This window comes from Clarias gariepinus, chromosome 22 (genome assembly GCF_024256425.1).
Source record: "Clarias gariepinus isolate MV-2021 ecotype Netherlands chromosome 22, CGAR_prim_01v2, whole genome shotgun sequence".
Classification (NCBI taxonomy): domain Eukaryota; kingdom Metazoa; phylum Chordata; class Actinopteri; order Siluriformes; family Clariidae; genus Clarias; species Clarias gariepinus.
The window spans coordinates 21,908,895-21,930,254 of record NC_071121.1 but is presented as its reverse complement, the minus strand read 5'-3'; the positions used below and the strand labels follow the sequence as shown (position 1 = coordinate 21,930,254).

The 21,360-nt window shown below is 34.9% G+C and overlaps 1 protein-coding gene across 2 annotated transcripts; it reads left to right on the top strand.

Moving 5' to 3' along the window:
• Nucleotides 1–5,544: 5,544 nt before the first annotated feature.
• Nucleotides 5,545–21,124, top strand: LOC128510451 (C4b-binding protein alpha chain-like). Of its 2 annotated transcripts, none has more exons than XM_053482733.1 (13): nt 5,545–5,584; nt 7,111–7,215; nt 7,475–7,663; nt 7,834–7,933; nt 8,112–8,185; nt 8,679–8,858; nt 9,014–9,190; nt 9,346–9,522; nt 12,551–12,727; nt 16,635–16,811; nt 18,182–18,358; nt 20,584–20,757; nt 20,892–21,124. In XM_053482733.1, exons 2-12 carry the CDS (start codon nt 7,161–7,163, stop codon nt 20,751–20,753), a joined length of 1,653 nt encoding a protein of 550 aa, XP_053338708.1. In that variant the 5' UTR covers nt 5,545–5,584; nt 7,111–7,160; the 3' UTR covers nt 20,754–20,757; nt 20,892–21,124. The 2 variants fall into 2 exon arrangements, with proteins under 2 accessions (XP_053338708.1, XP_053338706.1); XM_053482731.1 differs by having other exon boundaries at nt 5,550–5,584; nt 7,067–7,215.
• Nucleotides 21,125–21,360: the final 236 nt, after the last annotated feature.

Here is a 21,360-nt window from a genome sequence, read left to right as displayed (position 1 = left end):
TGTGTGTGTGTGAAGGGGCATGGTGCAAAATGACACGCGCACACAAACTGCAGGCTGATACAGAAAGAGAGAAAATGGATCTTTAACGTCTTTAATGAGACTTTTTTTTATGCATACAAACACAAAATAAAATATATTTTTCATGCGCACACGTGGTCACAGCACGGGTGTTGATTATACCAGTGAGAGACGTGCACTAAACAAGAAGCAAATGCATGCTACATGATACTCAGTATTTGTAAACCAAGACTTATTCATTTTTCAAGTATAGATGAGAAACTTAGATCCATTAACAGGTTTGACTTCTGAATCACTCACTAAAAAGATCCGGGGGATTCTGACTGCATATTCTTATGATCTCTCCACTAGAGGGCGCTCACCGAATCTCTAGTATCCACACTGAGTCTCTCAGATCTGTCTGTTTCACTCCGCGCTATGAGTCTCACAGATCTGCTGAATACCCTGATTTAGATAAATCAGCAAGGACACGTATAGTATTTTTTGTTTCTGACCATAAAATGTAAATGACAAAATGTGTAATGTAAACAACAAATATAAAGAATAAATAAAATAATTATAATTATAACAGTGATATCTGATATTTTTTATTTTTATGGGTTTAAACGGACAGGCTGTCTGCTATTGTTCATTTTTAAAGTTTTAGATAGTTGAATTGAATCCGGATCTGTTCATCTCTATTTCCAAGTCAAAATTTAATATAAAAAATTCAATATAAAAAAATTGCTTGTCTTGCAGAACACTCGCAAACCGCGTTACTTGCAATCCGAGGTTCCACTGTACTTGGGTTCTCTGTCAGGTATCAAGCCGTTCCACAGTAATTTCACTCCTCCTCCATCCCCTGAAAGTGTGTATGAGTCGGTAAATTACATAACCTCTACGCTCCGCCCCCTCCTTCCCAACTGATGCTACTTAGTTAGTAACCTAGTAACTTAGTGTAAGTACAGAATTGTATGCCAAATGCCTAAATGTAAAATTCATCATGCTGAGTAATGTTAGTTTATTCTATCAACACTTGTGATTCCGGTAAGTGAGTGATCACACATATAAATTTTAAATTTCTTTAGGCAGAGTTAAATAAAAACCAACAATACAGTATATGTTAGCATTATTTGACATATTTCAGAGAATACTTTTGTCTCTACCTTGGCTCCACCCAACAAAAAATGGTTACTAACCCCAAAACGGCTTCATGAAAATATCAACTATTCGCTTTTACTTTGCACTAGGATATACCATAAGGAATATAGAACTGTACTCTTCTAAACCGTTTACTTTAGCCACCCCATGATGTAGATAAGAAAAAATCCTCAAAAAAAAAAAAAAAAACTGGTCAGGTACAGCTGAAAACTGAAAACGAGAGCCAGAAACCTGCCAAAAACTTGTCAAAAAGTCTTCCAGGAGGCCTAAAGAACTATTCTTCAAAAATATATACATAAAATAAAAGAAAGAATGTAAGCAAAATATAAAAAAATCAGGAGTGGATCAAAACTTCTCCTCTCTACAGTACATCTCACACATCCCACAAAATGTTTCTAGCTGAATCTCTTATTGTGTCATTGATTCTATCAAAAGATGTTTTATACCTATCTTCTAAGTGCACCATTTCAATGTCTGTGTAAACGAGCTGTCTTGCTGTGAGTCCTTGTAAGGTTCTGACTTTAAGAATAGAGCAGGATCTTTGTATTAGTTAATTAGGTTAGTAAATGCTAATGACTTAGAAGTTTGTCTAAAATGCTTTTTTTTTTTTTTTTACTTTTTATTATTAAGCATGCAAACCTTTGTTTTTAACCACCTCTTATTGTGCATAAAAGAAATTGTTTATTTGACATTTTTAGACAGTCAAAAATACAACATGTAGTGTTGTACCAGTTTGTCCAACAGAATGAATGTTAATGCTATAACATTAACAATGCTTAATCGATTTACATGTGTCCTTACCTCATACTTAGTGATTTTAGGTGTACAGTGCAAAACAAAAATCATACCTCTTCAATTTTTTTTATTTATCAATTTTGTCACATTACAACCACAAACATAAATGTATTTTATTGGGATTTTATGTGATGGATCAACACAAAGTGGCACATATTTATGAAGTGAAAGAAAAATTATAAATGGTTTTTAATTTTTTTTTTACAAATAAAAATAAAAAAAAAAGTGTGATGAGCCCCCCTGAATCAATACTTTGTAGAACCACCTTTACTGCAAGTACAGATGCAAGTCTTATAGGGTATGTCTCTGCCAGCCTTGCACATTTTTGACAATTCATCTTTGCAAAATAGCTCAAGCTCAGTCGTATTGGATGGAGAGCATCTGTGAGCAGCAATTTTCAGGTCTTGCCACAGATACTCAATTGGATTTATTGGATAGAGCCACCTGATTCTCAAGCAAAAGTTGACAGCTGGTAAAAAATAAAATCCCATTGCTTCTTTCTGTTTTGTGATCAGGGAAGCAAATATACTTTTGTTAAAACACAACAGGCTGGCCTGTCTGTCTAATGCTTTTGGTTTTGGAAAATGTTCATACAATACACCAAAAAAGTAATATTTAAAACAACTTAGGGCGGTACAAAGGGATGCAGATTAATGTAGAAGGCAAGCAGATTAAAAAGATAAGTGGAAGATTCATAGATTTGAAAACAAATTTTGAATTTGATGTGAGGTTGAAAGGAGAGTGTGGCGTCAAAGGTTACTGATAAATTTTTGACAGAAGTGGATGTTTTGATGTGAGAGCCAGCAATCTCACAGGTGAAATTGGTGGAAATGTTGCTGGTGAGTGCTGGGGTCCTGATGAAAATTATTTCAGTTTTGTCCATGTTAAGTTTCAGAAAGTTTGAGTTAAACTTTCTCTGATGTACTTCATGCAAGCAGAGATTTTGTCTATTTGGGCAGACGGAGTAGGTGTACAGATAGAGTAAAGGTAAATGTCGTCGGCATGAAAGTGATAGTTAAGGCCATGACGTTTGATCAGACCGAGTGGGATTATGTAAATTGTGAATAATAGTGGGCCAAGAACAGATCCCTGGGGAACACCTCGCATCAGGGGGACGGTGGGCGATCGAAAATCCTTAACAGTAATATAAAATTGTCTATCTGAGAGATAGGAAGAAAACCAAGAAAGAGCAGTACCAGAGATACCTAGACCAGAGACACGAGAAATAAGCAAATCATGGGAGACAGTGTCGAAGGCAGATCTGAGGTCAAGTAGCAGCAGTATAGACAAGGAACCAGAATCACCAGAAAGCAGATCGTTCACTACCTTTACAAGTGTAGTTTCAGTACTATGGAGGGGGCGAAAACCAGACTGAAAATGCTCGAAGAGATTATTATCAATTAGAAAAGACTGGAGTTGGGCAGCAACAGTACTTTTCAGTAATTTGGAAATGTAAGGTAGAAATAGGACGATAGTTAGATAAAACTGAGGAGTCAAGGTTGGGTTTCTTGAGCACAGGTATAACTGCAGCAGTTTTTAGTGGCAGAGGAAGTGAAGCAGAGGTAAGAGATGCGTTAATAAAATGAGAAATAGGTGCAGAAATGGAAGAGTCACAAAGTTTCAGGAGAGAAGTAGGAGCAGGATCAAGGTGACAGGATAAAGAGTTGGATTTCAGGATTAGCTTAGAGACAGAATCTGGGGTCGTCAGAGAAAAACAAGCCAGAAACTGACAGGATAGATTGATTGGATGGCTGAGCTTTTTATCAGTAGGGAAACATTGGTGGACAGCATTAGTTTTCTCAAGCAAATAATCCAAAAAAGAGCAGCAAAACTCATTGGATACTAGAGCATCCTGAGGTGGGCAGTTGGTAAGTTTATTTATCATATTAAATAATGCTTTTGGCCTGTTGCTCGATTTAATAATTGTGGCAGAGATAAAGTTAGAGCGGGCTGAAAAGAGAGCGGATTTATAACATTTAAGATGATCTAGAAAAGCCAAATAATGAACAGTAAGACCGGTTTTCCTGTAAAGATGTTCAAGCTGTCTGCCGGTAGCTTTAAGAATGCGGAGCTCAGGGGTATACCAAGGAGAAGAATGAGTGGCGGGGACATTTCTGGTCTTGATAGGAGCATACTGCTGTAGGATTTCAGAAATTGTAGAGTTGTAATTAGATAGTATCCCAGATGGAGAAGAAATATCAATGACATTAGAGAGATAGTATCACAGATGGAGAAGATATATCAATGACATCAGAGAGATTCGAAGAGACAATAGAAGTACAAAATTATGCAGTATCAATTGCTTTTAAATTATGGTAAAAAAATAACAGTTTTAAGACATTTAGAGTGCATAGGCAGATTAAGGCTAAAGTCAAGACGTTTATGGTCAGAAATACCGGTGTCAGAAGCAGAAATAGAAGTGATATCCCCCAGTGAAGTACATATTAGATCAAGGGTGTGACCACGAGTATGGGTAGAAACGCGAACATGCTGTGTCAAATTAAAGCATTCAAAAACAGACAGTAATTGGGTAGTGTTGGGGCAAACTGTATCAACATGAATATTGAAGTCACCTAGCAGAAGAATAGGAAATAACAATGAGCAGGCAAGGGTTAACAGTTCACTGAGTTCGGAAAAAATATGGACAGGGCTTTAGGAGGACGGTAGAGCAGGATAATTGTGAGACAGTCAGCTTTCAAAACCATGCATTCAAATGAATTTGTCTTGTGAAAATCAAGTTTTTTACAGATGAAGATTGTCCCGGTAAAGGACAGCAAGACCACCCCCTTTGCCATGCAATCGAGGTGGGGTGAGATACTTATATCCTTCAGGTGCAGGAAGATTTACAGTAACTGAATAAAATCATCTGGAGCTTGCCAGGTTTCAGTGAGAAGAAAAATGTCAAGTTTATTGTCAGTGATAATTTCATTGAGATAAGAGGCTTTGTCCGATATTGACCGACAGATCAAAAGTGCAAATTGACGATGTACAGAATTCAGATTTGTAGTACAATGCTGAGTACCAGTGAGATAAATTAGAGAGCGACAAACAGTACGACCAGCAGGAAGTTGTTTGGAAGCAGACAATCTGTAGTTAGTCCAGATGCATGGAAGGGCTTCAGGCTTAAAGCAAAAGGTACTCCTGAACACACGCCGTGAGAGGTGGTATACCGCGGGCACCAGAGAATCCCTAAACTCCAGCAGAGCTCATACGTCATAGAGTCAAGACGCGGAGGCAGTTCAAGGCCCTTAGCTGAGATGGTGAATATCCAATATCCATTACGAAGGTAAGATGAAAAATGAGGCAAAAAGAGAAAAGAAAAGAAGGAAAAAAAGAAAAAACATAGCCCAAGACATTATAGTACTGAGCAGGTGAGAGCCAGACACAGGCAGAAACTGCCTGACACGGGCAAAAACAATGCTAGCTCAAAAACAGCAGACTAAATAGGAGACAGTTACAATAAGAGAGTTACAATAACTTATTAACAATAAAATAGCACAATAAAATTCATTTCAATATATTTTAGAATGTTAGGCAGTAGGGTCAGCCATGGTGCAGCACCCTATTTCCTCTTTCTATCTCATTGAAAAGCAACATTTGCACCAAGCACACTTTATGGATTCTGACAACTGTAAGTTAGATGCTGTTTTACTATTGTTATATTTGCTATTATACTATATATAGAGCAGATGAGGGTAAGGGATTTAATGGCAACCTCAGGGTCAGCTCAGCAATGTTAGGGTTTGAACTCCTGACCTTCTGACCCAGAGCCTTAACCTTTGACCTCTGATGATGTTACTTTTATTCTTAGCTTTTACTACAAAACTCTAGTTGAACTTATTGTCCCTGATAAAAATAAAAAATAAAAACACACAGCAAAGCTTTTTTTTTATTATTCGATTCAAAATTACACATAATATACACAATCTGTGATATACACTGCTTGGTGTGTGTTAGTTTAAATTTAACAAAATGTGAATGCCACATCATTTTAAACTCATTGCTTTTGTAGAATTGCTTTAAAACAAAAGATTGTAACAAACTATAGTACATATTGTAACACCATATTACATCTCTAAACAATACGAGTAAAGACAGGTTTTAAATATATAAATGCATTCTAATTAATATTTTTTTAAATAATTGTAGCAGTTAAAGGACAGTATACAAGTACACAATGAAGAGAATGTACAGTACAACTCATTTACAATGGCTATATAAAAATATACAGTATGAATCCCTGAAAAATTTACTTCATATAAGTTAATGTACTGTATTATGTAAAGCTAAAATGTTCACCACGATCTCAGTGTCATTCAGTAAAAGTGCTTCTATTCAATGTCTATTCCTTAAAATACTATTAATTGATGAATTAATTGATAAATAATTCTTTTGGAAAACATTTATTGATTCATTGATTAATTTGACTTTGACTCATTGTGATTTGAGTTTTTGTTTTCATTTCTGCTGTAATATCAAAAAACGGTATATCAAAGAAATAGGCATTCCTGTGACGCTGCTTTTGTCAGGGTAAAAGCCTGACTATTTCCTCTTTCTGTCTCATCGAAAAGCAACATTTGCACCAAGCACACTTTTTGGATTCTGACAACTGTAAGTTAGATGCTGTTTTACTATTGTTATATTTGCTATTATACTTTTTATGTTTTCTGGTTTCTTAACAGATCAGGAATTGTGGTCTGAGGACAGTATCATTTTAAAGTATAAGTAAAGTTAATAATGATAGCTAATTTATTAAATGCCCTGTTATGAATAGCAATATGATTTCACTGTATATTTTCATTAATTGTTATAGTTTTCTTAGTTTTATTTTAACCATGTATGGCTTAATTATTTGCATGTTTATTTAGTTAGCTGTTGGACGTATCCAGTAAATTTAATTGAAAAGAAATGAAAAACAAATACAGAATGAAACCGTTGTATAACTGAATAATTGACAGTTTTTTCTTTTACAAATTTTAAGATTTTTGTTTTTATTTTACATAGACATTGATCCATAATTCTAAGGAGAATATATTTATACATAAAAGTGGAATTTTGTAGAATAAATACAAATGTAACTAATTTATCCCATTTGTTATCATTTCATGATGAGCCTGCTGGATAAATGACTGATTCTCTTTACTGAATGCTCAAAAGTAGTGATAATCTAGGAGATCCTGGGTGGTAGTTGATATTTACAGTTGAAGATGTTGCTCTACATGCTCACCTTCTTTATGCTTCTCATGACTGTAAATGTCCAAGGTGAGATCTGTTTTACATGTAATTATGTATAACAGCTGCAAATCCTTATCCTGATATAAATATACTGTATAACTGCTATTTATGAAATAAAAATAATAAAATGAAAATGTAAAAAGTTTAAATAAAATAATGTATGTTTAATAAATAGAGAGCTTTCCAAATCACTAAATGAATGATTTTCACATTATGAATTTGGGAGAACGTGAATTGCATTTGAATCAGTAACACTTTTACCTAAGCACTAATATATCTATTTCAGCCAAATGTGTGAGGCCTGTTGTTGGGGAAAACAGAATTTTATCTGGTGAATCAAATGAACACACCTTCTCTGATGGATCATCTGTAACATTCAAATGCTCACCTGGTTATGTGCCTGAGAGATCATCTGCTTCCAGGTCTATCATCTGTATGGGGACCCAATGGAACGACCTTCAGCTTCAATGCAAAAGTAGTTTAATGCAAAAGAAGTCGTCTACAATTTTCTTTTTAGATTGTACTTTGATTTGTGCATCATTTAAATTACCAGAAGCTGACATAACAAAAATATCATGGAAAAATTCTGTAACATTTTATGATTATTGCCTTACTTTTTCTCCAAACAAGTTGTATTTTTTCCAGAAAGATCATGTGGAAATCCTGGTGAGATCTTCAATGGAAAGTATTTATTTCAAGAAGGAATTATTTTTGGTGCAACCATTACAGCACAATGTAATAAAGGGTAAATATATATACATTGTATACATTTGTGTGTGTGTCCAAAGTTTGGAGCCAATAAATTATATTTATAGACCTTATTCTAATAGCGTTTAGTAAATTGTTTCCCCAATGTTTCTGTCTCAAAGTTAATATAATAGTGCTTATAAAGACCTTATTATAATAAATATCTCTGTTTGTAGATTTCGGCTTGTTGGACAACCACAAAGAAATTGCAGAGAAACTGGTTGGGATGGAAGAGCTCCTGTTTGTGAAGGTAATGTTATGTTTTTCCTCTGTTTTTTAACAAAAAAATATATAAATATTTAATTAAACTATGAAACTTGTTTAGTCAGCATAGCTGGTCATTTAAGCTGCTTTTGGTTACTTTTTACCTTTTTTCTGTTATGGAGGAACATTCATAATATCTGCCATCAAATAATGTTTATTGAATTTCTGCCATTTCTTTCTCTTTTGCCTAAGTTTTAAGTATGTACTGTTACTGTTATCTTGTGTATGGATTATAAGTAGCATGTCTGTTGAGTTTTCCCAGCCTTGCCCTGCTTTGATATTCCATGGATTTGTTACATTCAAGCTGAAAATGTTCTCAATTTTTCCTAAATTATATAAAAACCCTGTAAACATCCTTACTTTGAACTGGGATGGTCTTTTATCCCAATTTCTTTCAGAAATTTTTATTAGTCATTTATAATAAGTATATTTTATATAATATATAATAACAATACTTTTTTTTTTTTTTTTTTTTTTAGTGGTAAAGTGTCTAAAACCTCCCAGTATAGCAAATGGCATGTTTAATCCTGTGGCAGACTCATACGATTATGCAAATGTAATCACCTACTCTTGTAAAGGAGGTCTTGATCTTATTGGAACTTCAGAACTATCATGTTCTGATGATGGAACCTTTCAGCCTCCTGCTCCTCAGTGTCTGTGTAAGTTCTGATTAGTTTAGTGCTCCAGAAGGAATTTTATTGAAAATAAGGACAAACATACTTAAAAATATTATTTTTTTGAAGCTAAACATTTAATTTAGTAGCATAAAGAGGTACAAGGAAGTAAAAGATTTGACAACTTTTTTTTAATACAGTTGTGTCCTGTGAGAGACCAGTAATCCCTAACGCAATAAGAATTGAAGGAAAATCACCACCTTATAAATATAAGCAGTTTGTCCGCTATCAGTGTAATAAAGGCTACAGAATGGAAGGGTCTGACTTCCTGATATGTACAGAAGATGGGTGGAATCCACGTCCTCCTCAGTGCACTGGTATTAATAATTTATGTTTCTAAATAATATACAATATGTACATAATAATATATTAATTCCATTCATGCAATTAATTTTTAGTTTGGGATAAAAAAAAGGTTTTCTTAAAATATGATTCTAGATGTATAATTACAATTTCTTTTTTTCTTCCTCAGTTATAACTTGCTCAAAACCTCCTGATATAGCCAATGGACAATTTTACCCATCAAAACTGTTATATGAATATGGACAAAGCGTCACATACTCTTGTGATACAGGTTTTAGACTTAGTGGAATTTCTACAATAGTATGTACTGATGATGAAACATTTCAGAAGTCTCCTCAGTGCCTGGGTAACATATATTTTTTATTTGCCATATCTTCTTAGTGGTTGCTGTTTTATGATTTTAGGTGGTAAAAATTTTTTATAGTTGAATAGTTTTCACACTTCTTGTGCTTAGTGGTACAAAAGACATTTGAAAGATTTGATTATTATTTGGTCAGGTTGATGAGGTATGTTGGCATTAGAGAAAACACCAAACTCTGTAGGGTATATTCAAATTTCTTATATGCAGTGTAGGAATCTAACAAAGGAAGGACATCAATAGATTAAAGGATATAGCAAAAACCTAAAGGTAGTCACAGAGGAGAAATGTTTTCTCTCTCCTAAACAACACAATTGCATTCATTGTTAGTGCACTAAGATGCAGACTTAAAGAAGGTTTGCAGAATTTTAGGTGGCAGGGCCAAAGATTTAAGGCCTGAATCTGAGGAAGTCATCTAAGTCAAAATTCTACATTCAAGTTCAAGTAGGCTTTATTGTCATTACAACCAGTTAGTACACAGTGAAACGAAACAACATTCCTCCAGGACCAAGGTGCTACATGCAACATAAATTTACAACATAAATTAACAGAAACACTAAACTAGCTAATCAAGAGGCCTAGTTAGCTGGCTAGCAGAGACAGGACAGAAAGACCTAACATAAATTACAACATAAAGTGCATGTGCAAATGTGCAAACAAGAGCAACGAAGGACAGTAATGGAGCTCGACCATGTAGCTGTTAATGTGGAGCAGGAGTTTGTAATCAAATAATTTGTAATAAACCGTAAAAAAAAAACTAAAATCTGTAAAATATACAGTATAATGAGTGCCATCCTGTACAACCAAAAACATTGCTACCATATTTTTTACGGTAAACTTCTGGCAACCACAGCTGCCATTTTTTTTACAGTAAAATTTTAAGTTTTTTTTTTTTTTTACAGTGCAATAACGGTGCTACCGTATTTTTCACGGTAGAAATCTGGCAACCAGCTGCCATTTTTTTTTTTACCGTAAAATACATATTTTATTTTTTACAGTGTGTTAATTGGTAATTTTTCAGACTGATAACTCTAAATGAACTTCTCGTCCGCGGCAAAGGTAGGTTTTGGTCTTGCCCTCCTGGGGTGGCATTCATGAGAGCCAGTTTCATTACGGTGCTTGACGGATTTTGCAAATGCACTTGACAATACTGTTCTTGCAAGAACTATTACAGAAAGCCTGACCTCTGTGGCTTAAAATAACAACTAACTGTTGTTTTTGTTGTTGTTGTTGTTACATAATTACCTAATTTCAAGTGTTATTTTATAGTTTTGAAAACCCCAATATTGTTGTTGAATGTAGAAAATAAATCACTATATATATATATATATATATATATATATATATATATATATATATATATATATTGTCCAGTAATACTAAATACAATATTGAATTATGTAGACAACAAAAATATGTTAAATAACCCAGAAGATGTTTCATGTTTTTGGTTATTTATAGTAGCCACCTTTTGTTTTAATGGCAGCTTTGCACAGTCTTGGCATTCTCAGCCTCATGAGAGTCACCTGGATTGGCCAGGTTGTCTGATGCAACATTCCATCACTCTCCTTCTTGAACAAGTAGCTCTTATATAACCTATAGTTGTGTTTTTGGGTTCATTGACCTGTTGAAAAATACATGATGATCCCGCTAAGTGCAAATCAGATGGGCTGGCATGTCACTACAAAATGCTATGGTAGCCATGCTTGTTAAGTGTTCCCTCAATTTTGTCTAAGTCACCAACAGTGTCACCAGCAAAGCACGCCAACACCATCACACCTCCTGCTCCATGCTTCACAGTGAGAACCACATCTTCAAGAACCATCTGTTAAATCTCTCTATGCCCAAAAAGACATGGTTGTTAGCAACAAAAATCTCAATTTTGGATCATCAGACCAAAGGACAGTTTTTCATGTCCATTCCTTGTGTTTCTTGACCCAAGAAAGTATATTCTGCTTGCTGTTCTTCCAAAGTTGGTAAAGTTTGTCGTTCTAATAAACATACCCTCTGCTGCAGAGGTAGTTAATGATAGCCGAGTCCAGTTTCATTGTCGAGTTTGATGGTATTGGTGAATACGCGTGGGAATTCATACAAATTTCTTGAAAATTTTGAGCTTGACTGAGCTTCATTTCTTAACTTCACTGAGTTTTCCTTGTCTTAATATGGATTTGTACAGTAGTTGTACTGTAGTAGCATTATTGGTCTAAACCACATTAAAAAGGTAATAAATGTCACAAATGAACTCTTAACAAGGCACACCTGTAAATTGAAAACCATTTCAGGTGACTACCTCATGAATCCCATGAGAGAATGCCATTAGCGTGTTAAGTTGTTATCAAAGGTAAATGTAGCTACTTTAGACAACCTAAAATATAAAACTTTTTCTGGGTTCTTTAACAATTTGTGTTTATTAATACTATTATTAACGTACAATTTAGAAAAATATTAAAAATAAAAGAAAACTGCTGATGGAGAAGATGTGTGTAAACTTTTGCCTTGCAGTGTATGTAGGTATACAATTTAAGCTGTTGTTTACAGTAACATCATTTTGTGTAAACTTTATTCAGTATTAAATATGCGCACCAAACCAATAAAGTGGTTCCTTCACACAGATTAATGGTTGAATGAATGAGGATTATTATAAGTCGCCTATGATTCTTACTTTGTACATACTGTATTAAGGCACACAAAGCCAGTGTTACTCTGCAATAATAATAAAGAATTAGGTTTTGTGGGTCTTATTTTAATGATTCATACTGTAGCTATAAGTTAAGAAATTTATTAGGATCACATACTGAATTATGGTTTATACTAACATTGGTTAGAGGATAGTTGATAAGTAGTTACTAACGATTTATTCCTGTTTTTTATGCTATTTACAGTATAGTGAAGATGTACAAAGATTAAATTAATGAAAGCAATGAATCTATTTTTCATAAGCACACTGACACAGAGTATAAAAATATTCCTATAATATAATGCTTTATGCTCCTGTTCCATCTTTCTTTTTCCCCAGAGGTGACCTGTGATGCACCTAATATTAAAAATGCAGTCATAGTTAAAAGAAAGACTTCACCCTATAGATACAAAATGACCATCCAGTACCAGTGTAATGAAGGCTACAGCATGGAGGGGTCTGACCTCCTGACCTGTAAGGAAAACGGATGGAACCCACCTCCTCCAAAGTGCAACAGTAAGCTAATCAGCACCATTAAATGAGTGAATTAACTTTTTATTCACTAAAGTTTATACCCAAGGGCAGAAAAATAATCTAAAACCTATAAACATTAGTGTTAGTGTTACAAATGCATGGTTTTAGTTGTGATTTATGCACAACAAGGATTTCATCTTGTTTAGTTGCTGTTTTGATTGACTCAAAGAAGAAGAAACATAATAATTATTATGAAATAGATATTAGTTTCTTTACTTTGAGAAATATTTCAGGAAACCACATCCCCAAAAAATATCTGCTTAGTAAATTGCAATTATTTCCTCCTCAGTTGTGACTTGTACAAATCCTCCTGTTATAAAAAATGGACAATTTAAGCCTTGGAAGAATGTGTATGAATATGGAGAAACAGTCACATACTTATGTGAGGAAGGGTTTAGACTCCAGGGTGATTCGGCGATTTCATGTACTGATGATGGAACATTTCAGAATTCTCCTCAGTGTCTGGGTAAGTCTTACAGAGAAATTCAAATTTCTTCAATTTTATTTGTATAGCGTTTTAACAATTGTCATTGTCACAAAGCAGCTTTACACAACCAAAAGAAATTATGGAAGTTGGTATAAAGTGTGAATGTGTATAAATCAAAATGATTAGATAATGCCTGATGAGCAAGCCGAGATAACGGATAGCAGGGATTGATCTGCAGTCATACTGTGTGTTAGGAGCCTGGAAGTTCAAATAATAGTTGATGTCTTTAACCCTTGTGTGGTGTTCAAGTTCAAGTAGGCTTTATTGTCATTACAACCATATACAGTTAGTACACAGTGAAAGGAAAACAACGTTCCTCCAGGACCAAGGTGCTACATGCAACATAAATTTACAACATAAATCAACATAGACACTAAACTAGCTAACCAAGAGGCCTAGTTAGCTGGCTAGCAGAGAGGTGTTCATATTAGTCAGTGATCACTTATCAATATTATTAAAAAATCAACTCATTTACAAATTAAGCAACTCATGATTTTGATTTATATGAAAATTAATTAGAAGTTTAACCCTTTCATGTCATTTTACACAATACAAGCTGAATCATGTCAGTCTAGCCAGCACATCACATTGCCTTTTCATACCAGCATGTACAACACATTAGGGGCAGAGTTTAACTGTGTATGTTTTGCATATGTACTTCTTGATGCATGTACATAGTACTTCTCTGTCCATCTTGGGTCCACACACCAAACTGCTGTTGCTGACAACAACCTAGAATAATAAGCCCAGGATTGTAAAATATGGTGAGGCGGTGCACCCACACTGTCCTGATGGCAGTTAAATTGTCTCTCCGCCGTCAAGCTGGTCATCTCATTTATCAAAGTGGATAATCCTGGAAATTATGTGGAAGTTTTCCAGGAACAACCTTTTACGCTTTTTATAGCCAGCTAAAAGTCGTGTACGTGGGATTTTCTCCCATTCTTCTAGTTCTGTAATATTCTTTGTTTGTCTTGCATGTCCTGTTGTAGAACCCATCCTCTTTTCAGATTCAAGCTTTTTTACAGATAGTGTGATGTTTGCTTCCAGAATTTGCTGGAATTTAGTGGAATCCATTCTTCCCTCCACCCGTGCAATGTTTTCTGTGGCACTGGCTGCAACACAACTCCAAAGCATGATAGATCCACCCCCATGCTTAATAGTTGGCAAGGTGTTCTTTTCATGGAATTTTGCTCCTTTTTTTTTCTCCAAACATGTCTTTCCTGATTGTGGCCAAAGAGTTCTATTTTAACTTCATCAGTCAAAGCACTTGTTTCCAAAACGCATCTGGCTTCTGTAAATGTTCTGTTTCATACTTCTGACGTTGGATTTTATAATGGGTCGCAGGTAAGGTTTTCTTCTGCTGACTCTTTCAAAAAGGTCTTGTGGAACGGTGCGCCACCAGTCCTGAGTCTGCTAAATCTTTCTGCAGGTTTTTAGCAGTCAAATGGGCGTTTTGATTTCTCTTTCTGACCAGCATACGAGCAATCAAGCATACGAGTTTTCTTGGTCTTCTACAATAGATCTCATCTTGACCTCCACAGTTCCCCTGAACTGCCATCTCTTAAATACATTTCTCACTAAGGAAACTGCAAGCTGACACCACTTTGCTGTCTTCTTTTAGCCTTTGAGTCTTACATAGCTGCTTAGAGGAACCCATGGTTGTTGAGTGTCCACAAGTGTGTGCACAAGGTTTGAAGAGTTAAAGTATTTGTAAAGCTTTGAAATTGGCATTTACTAATTACAGCTGTTGCCATGCATCAGATTTAACAAGCTAACACCGTGTAAAAAGAATCTGAGACTCTGGAACGCTTTGAATGCCCAAATTTTTTCACAGTGCCATAATAATGTTCACTCACTCATCCTCTATACTGCTTTATCCTATATTCAGGGTCACGGGGGCCTGGAGCCTATTCAAGGAGGCTTAAGGCACGAGGCAGGGTACACCCTGGACAGGGTGCCAATCCATCGCAGCCATAATAATGTTTTTATTTTTGTTCAATTTATGGCATAAGAAGTAACCATGCATCAATGTTTCCTGAAAATATTGTGCATTTTTTTATTTACAAGAAAGACAGTGTTAACATCTTTTGAATTAAAAAATCATCAAAATCTGTAATTTATCAAGGGGCGCCTAAACGTTTGCATAAGAATGTACAGTATGTACTTACTAGCATTGGTTACAGGATAGTTGATAATTGGTTACTAACGATGCATCCCAGCTTTTTCCACTAATTATAGCAAAGATATAAGTAGACTCAAGACGCATCTCTTTAATCTGGCATACACGTACCTCATCCCATAACCTCATACTCCAGTACACCTACCCTAAATAGCAACTACGCTAATTCTCTCCATCTGTTCTGTATTTTCTACCCATCCCGAGGCATCGGGAGATTGTGTCAGCTCCAGGAGACAAGGGCCAACCCTGCGAGGTTTCTGAGGCATCCAGAGAAGGACCAACTCCAGCTGGATTCAGCTTTATGATGGTTTGGAGCTACACATGCTGCTCCTGTGCTCCCAGTGATCCAGACCCCATCTGCTAGCTGCACCTACTAACTCCCTGTGCTGAACTGGACTTCATGTTAATTTAAATAACTTATGTTGTATTGAACTTTCACCTGCACAACACACATGATGTTATATCATTTCTATCTGTTATCACCCAGATGAGGATGGGTTCCCTGATTGAGTCTGGTTCCTCTCAAGGTTTCTTCCTATTGCCATTTCAGGGAGTTTTTCCTTGCCACCGTCGCCGTCACCCTTGGCTTGCTCATCAGAGACGTTTCATTCATCATTCATTCATCTCAATATTATTTAGACAAATTTTTATCACACATACACACTTCCAAATATATATATATTTTTTTAATTTCTTTTATTTTTGTGAAGCTGCTTTGAGACAAGGACCATTGTTAAAAACGCTATATAAATAAAATTGAATTTAATTGAATATACAGTAAAATGATTAAATTTTTTTTTGTTCCCAGAGATGACCTGTTATCCACCCAATATTAAAAATGCAGTCATAGTTGAAAGAAAGACTTCACCCTATAGATACAAAATGACCATCCGGTACCGGTGTAATGAAGGCTACAACATGGAAGGGTCTGACCTCCTGACCTGTAAGGAAAATGGATGGAACCTACCTCCTCCAAAGTGCAACAGTAAGTTAATCAGCACTATTAAACGACTGATTAAATCTACCCAAGTAAAAAAGCTACAAGTTTTTACCCACGGGCAAAAAAAAATAATCTTAAATCTATAACATTAGTGTAAGTGTTTTAAATGCATAATATAAGTTATAATTTATACACGAAAAGGATTTCTTGTTTAGTTTTTAGAAATATTATAATTTCTTAATCACTACTCAAAACATTGTAATTAAAATTCTTTCTTCCTCAGTTGCGACCTGTTCAAAACTTCCTGGGATAAAAAATGTACAGTTTAAGCCCCTAAAGGAGTTTTATGAATATGGAGAAACAGTCACGTACTCATGTGAGGAAGGGTTTAGACTTCAATTTACTTCGACAATATCATGTACTGATGACGGAACATTTCAGACTTCTCCTCGGTGTTTGGGTAAGTCTTTGAGAGAAATCACCCGTCACACTGTGATGAAGACCATGAATTCCTACTGCAACCCAAAAGTTTCATAGAACACAACATGATCAAAATGGAAAAATGTGCATTTATCAAGTTCATACTACTGTACTTTCTAGCCCTGTCAGATGTGTCTATCATCCATTGACTAATTTTCTATCAAGCATATCATTGCTCGCTAACCAGCTTCATTGAGATTGAACAGAGTTATTACTATGTCTGATCAGACTGCACTTTTATTGCTTGCACTCTTTTGGACCTCTTATTAAGAAGCCTGTTTTGTAAGATGACCAAATAATGAAAGAATGTAGAAAAAGGTTAGAGATACAGTAAGAAGCCCTCGTGTATTATACAAAACTAAATAAAGTAAATAAAAAAGGTGCACCACAACCAAACAAAGATATAAACAATATTTACAAACTACATACAGTATAATAAACGGTATGTGTACCGTATGTGAACGCGAGTGAGTGGAAAATGTCCAAAGTCCTTGTTTATTGTATGTGTGTTATCCGAGTATATTGAGTATGGTTCGGTCTCAACGGGGTTAATGAAGTCCGGGAGGCTGATGACGGAGGGTTAGAAGTCCGGCGAATATGTCCAGTCAAAAAAAATCAGGTTAAAAAATCTTCAAAGGAAAATGATCCACAGCAATCTCTCCTTCTCTTGTCTAAACAAATAACGCCAGCGCTGGTCCACCATTACTACTCATGCATTTTACCCTCGGGGCATGGGGCATGGGCACTTCGAGAGTGTTAGAGTTCAGTTTTGGTGAATGGTGGAGAATAAACAGTTAAAAAGGATTTCGTGTGCTCTTGTTTTTTATTGTTTTTTTATATTACAAAGTGTTTAAGCGAACCCAGCAAGAATGCTTAGTCAATTTAACAAGAGTGTGGTAACGTTAATTGTAAGATGGCGGGCAAGCTTTTCGTGACGTACAACATTTGACGGACAGTATGCAAATATGTTACGGACTGACGTGGATCGGTAACAGAGAAAAATTTGATTTGCTAACGACTCGTTTAGGCGAATGTGAGATGACTATTTTTTTTTATCGACAAAAACTCCATTTATCGTGCACTGTCAGCGTCACAGATAGTGCATAATAGAACCTCTTTAAAACATTTCTGCTTTACATCTGTGTCTTTAAAGATTTTGTTACATTCACCCATTAAATTCCAGTGCTTTTAACTTGCATTAATTAGCAGATAGCTGAATAACTGATAAGTAAAAATCATTCAATATATTCTAAAATTAATCTAAACAGTTAATTTATTGTGTACAAACACCATGATGCAATATCATGATTAAATGCTTTATGCTCCTATCCAATCTTTCTTTTTCCCCAGAGGTGACCTGTGATCCACCCAATATTGAAAATGCAGACGTAGTTGGAGAAAAGGCACCATCCTATACATATAACATGACCATCCAGTACCAGTGTGAAGAAGACTACACCATGGAGGGGTCTGACCTCCTGACCTGTAAGGAAAATGGATGGGATCCACCTCCTCCAAAGTGCAACAGTAAGATAAATGAGACCTTTTGAGTGATTGATAAAGCATTGTGTCTGCTAGAGTTTCTAATTTATAGCAAAAATGGATAAAATCTCTAAACACTAGTGGTCTGAAGTCAGTTATGTATTTTTTTCTTACGTACTCTTAAGTTACATATTTTATTTTTTGTATTGTTATACTTATGTTCTTCACAGATACTTCTGTTTAGTCTTTAGATAGTCTTTTGATTGACACAAAGAATAAAATATAAATAAAATAAAAAATAAAATATGGAGTTTTTTTATATAGAGAACAATTCAATTCAATTTCAATTCAATTTTATTTGTATAGCGCTTTTAGCAATTTTCATTGCCGCAAAGCAGCTTTACATAGTCAAAAGAATTATGAGTTTGTATGAAATGTGAATTTGTATGAATCAAAATGGTCAGTTTGTCCCTGGTGAGCAAGCCGAGGGCGACAGTGGCAAGGAAAAACTCCCTGAGATGGTAATAGGAAGAAACCTTGAGAGGAACCAGACTCAACAGGGAACCCATCCTCATTTGGGTGAAACAGAAAGCAGTAAATGATCTGCATTTATACAGTGTGTAGGGTGGGAGGCAGTTCAGCTATAATAGCTGATGTTAATTGATGTTAATATGGAGTCCAGGTAGTTATTGAAGACCCAGGTAGACTGGTAAGAAGTTCCAGTCATGAACTATCAAACTGTCAAGTCCCCAGAGAAACAGTTGCCAACACCAGTCAAGGCCAGAACAATGACCTAAGAGAACTATGTGTCAAAATATCATTGCGGAAATCTTGCTTCATAAATTGCAATTGTTTCATCATCAGCTACGACCTTTAAAATCTTTAAAATCTTTTGCCATTATCAATGGACAATGAAATGCATGTAACAAATGGGTTGGACTTTAAGGAATCGTAACAGTATTGTGTACTAATGATGGAATATTTCAGACTTTTTCTCAGACAACTCTGGACCTCTGAGAAGTGTATAAGAAAATTGCAATAATCTTTTCAGCCTTGATAATACAAATGTTTGATACAAGGATCTCAATATTATCTTCTGATTTTGTTTGCCCATTATCAGTTTGACCCAGCTTATCTTTTGCAATATGGTTAATGACTTGTAATTTGAGTCATTGTCATGTTGAAATCTAACTGAAACATATTGCAGTTCCGTTTAATAGTTGCATAGTCAAAGCATCCATTGTTGCATAGTTTAGAGAGTTTACTTTCCACTGGGGTGAAGCAGCTGTTCTCAGAGGTGGAACAAAAACAAAAACGTTAGTAAAATTATTGCTACTTGACCTGTGATTCTAAAAGGTTCTGCAAATGGAGAGTATGAGTACTGCATGAATGCTGAATAAACAAAATGGAGTTTATCAGACAGAGAATAAAAGTTACTCTGACTGTCTTATCAAAGATTTTAGCTTTTGTTCCATGCAACGATTCTGTATTCATTACAGATACAGTGTCTAAGTCCAAATATGGTGTAACAAAAGCTACAGAATAGAGGGGAAAAACCCAGACCTGCGGGGAACATCGATAGTATCCAACTCTTTCCCACTGTATTCGTTAAAAAATAATTACTGGCTCTAAATAATTTTTTTTCTTCTCTTTTTGATGGTATTGTTATTACATTACTAAACCTAGGTAGGTTTCAAATATATATTTTTTTTACTGTCCTGATACCAAGACTCTATTGTTGTATACTGTTGTATGTAAATTCTTCACACTGTTTTTCTTTATTTGCACCTGATAACTATTAACTTCATAACAGGAAAAGGTTTTGGAAAAAAAAAATTATACTTAACTTTTCTTTTATTAAGGATTGCACAAGAATAAATAGACAGTGTATTTAGGAGAAAATGCCCCATTCTTATATGAGGACATTCTGTTTCGTATACAGGTATGTAGGTTGATTAAATGAGCAGAAATTTAAAAAGAAATCCTTGGCTTTTTTCTTACAGAAAATATCTAAATATAGTACTGTGCAAAGTTTAAGCCATCCCTCATTTCAGTCTATAGTCTTAAGAAATAGTTCTTGAGGCTCCCGAAGGGCTTTTTTTTTTTTTGCTCTCATTTTCAGTCCAGCCTCTGTGACCTGACCAATTTCAGAGGAATATTTTTTTGTTTTTTAAGCCACACAGTGACACAGTGAATTATTCAAGCATAAAAATATCTAACCTAAGGCATCGACCTCATTGTTGTTTCTGTTCATTTTTTTCTTTATCTAGAGGTGACCTGTGATGAACCTCCAACTAACAGAATATGTATAGTTGAAAACAAAGCAAAGTATTATGAACATAAATCATTAGTCCAAGTCCGTTGTAACCCTGGAAATACAGAATGGACTTATGACATTATCTGTGAAGAAAATGGATGGAATCCAGCTCCTTCACATTGATGGAGTAAGATTTATTAATATTTTGAACAAAACCTTTTTGAGTACTTGGGGAAGTTGTTCTTTATGTTCTTGCTTTTATTATTACAATTATTGTAATGGATGGAGCTTAATAAATGTTTCTTTTATTTTTTTCTTTAGATCAGAAAAACCCTACTTCGTCATGTTTAACATGCGAAATTAAAGAATGCTTTAAGTGTATATTCAGAAATGTCCAAATTAACCAATTAGTGAAATTTTGTTTTGCAGAAACACTGAAACTGAAAAAAACTGATAGCTTCTTCCTACTTTTTAAACGAAACACAGTGTATGTATGCATAAATGCATGTACAGTACAGTATGTATGTAAAATAAATGAATTTCCTGAAATGTCATACTGTAACAGTGAATTGAACCGTCTTTTCTTCTCTAGCAAATTCATCAATAGAGTTAAATAAAGTTTTAGAGTTAATAAAATAACATATTAGAGTAATGGGTATTTTTTTGGAGAAGTTAATAATAAAGTTTTGTATAAAGGTACTCTTCTGTCACATGGCACTTTTAACATGTTATATATATATGGTACCTCTGCATATGAATTTAATCTGTTTTGAAGGCAAGGTATTTTCCT

Excerpts from the sequence above, each read along its gene's own strand:
- LOC128510451 (XM_053482733.1), top strand. The coding sequence starts at position 7,161 with ATGTTGCTCTACATGCTCACCTTCTTTATGCTTCTCATGACTGTAAAT. Across the intron at positions 8,859-9,013 it reads TCCTGCTCCTCAGTGTCTGT|TTGTGTCCTGTGAGAGACCA; the intron begins GTAAGTTCTGAT and ends TTTTTAATACAG. Across the intron at positions 18,359-20,583 it reads ACCTCCTCCAAAGTGCAACA|AGGTGACCTGTGATGAACCT; the intron begins GTAAGATAAATG and ends TTCTTTATCTAG.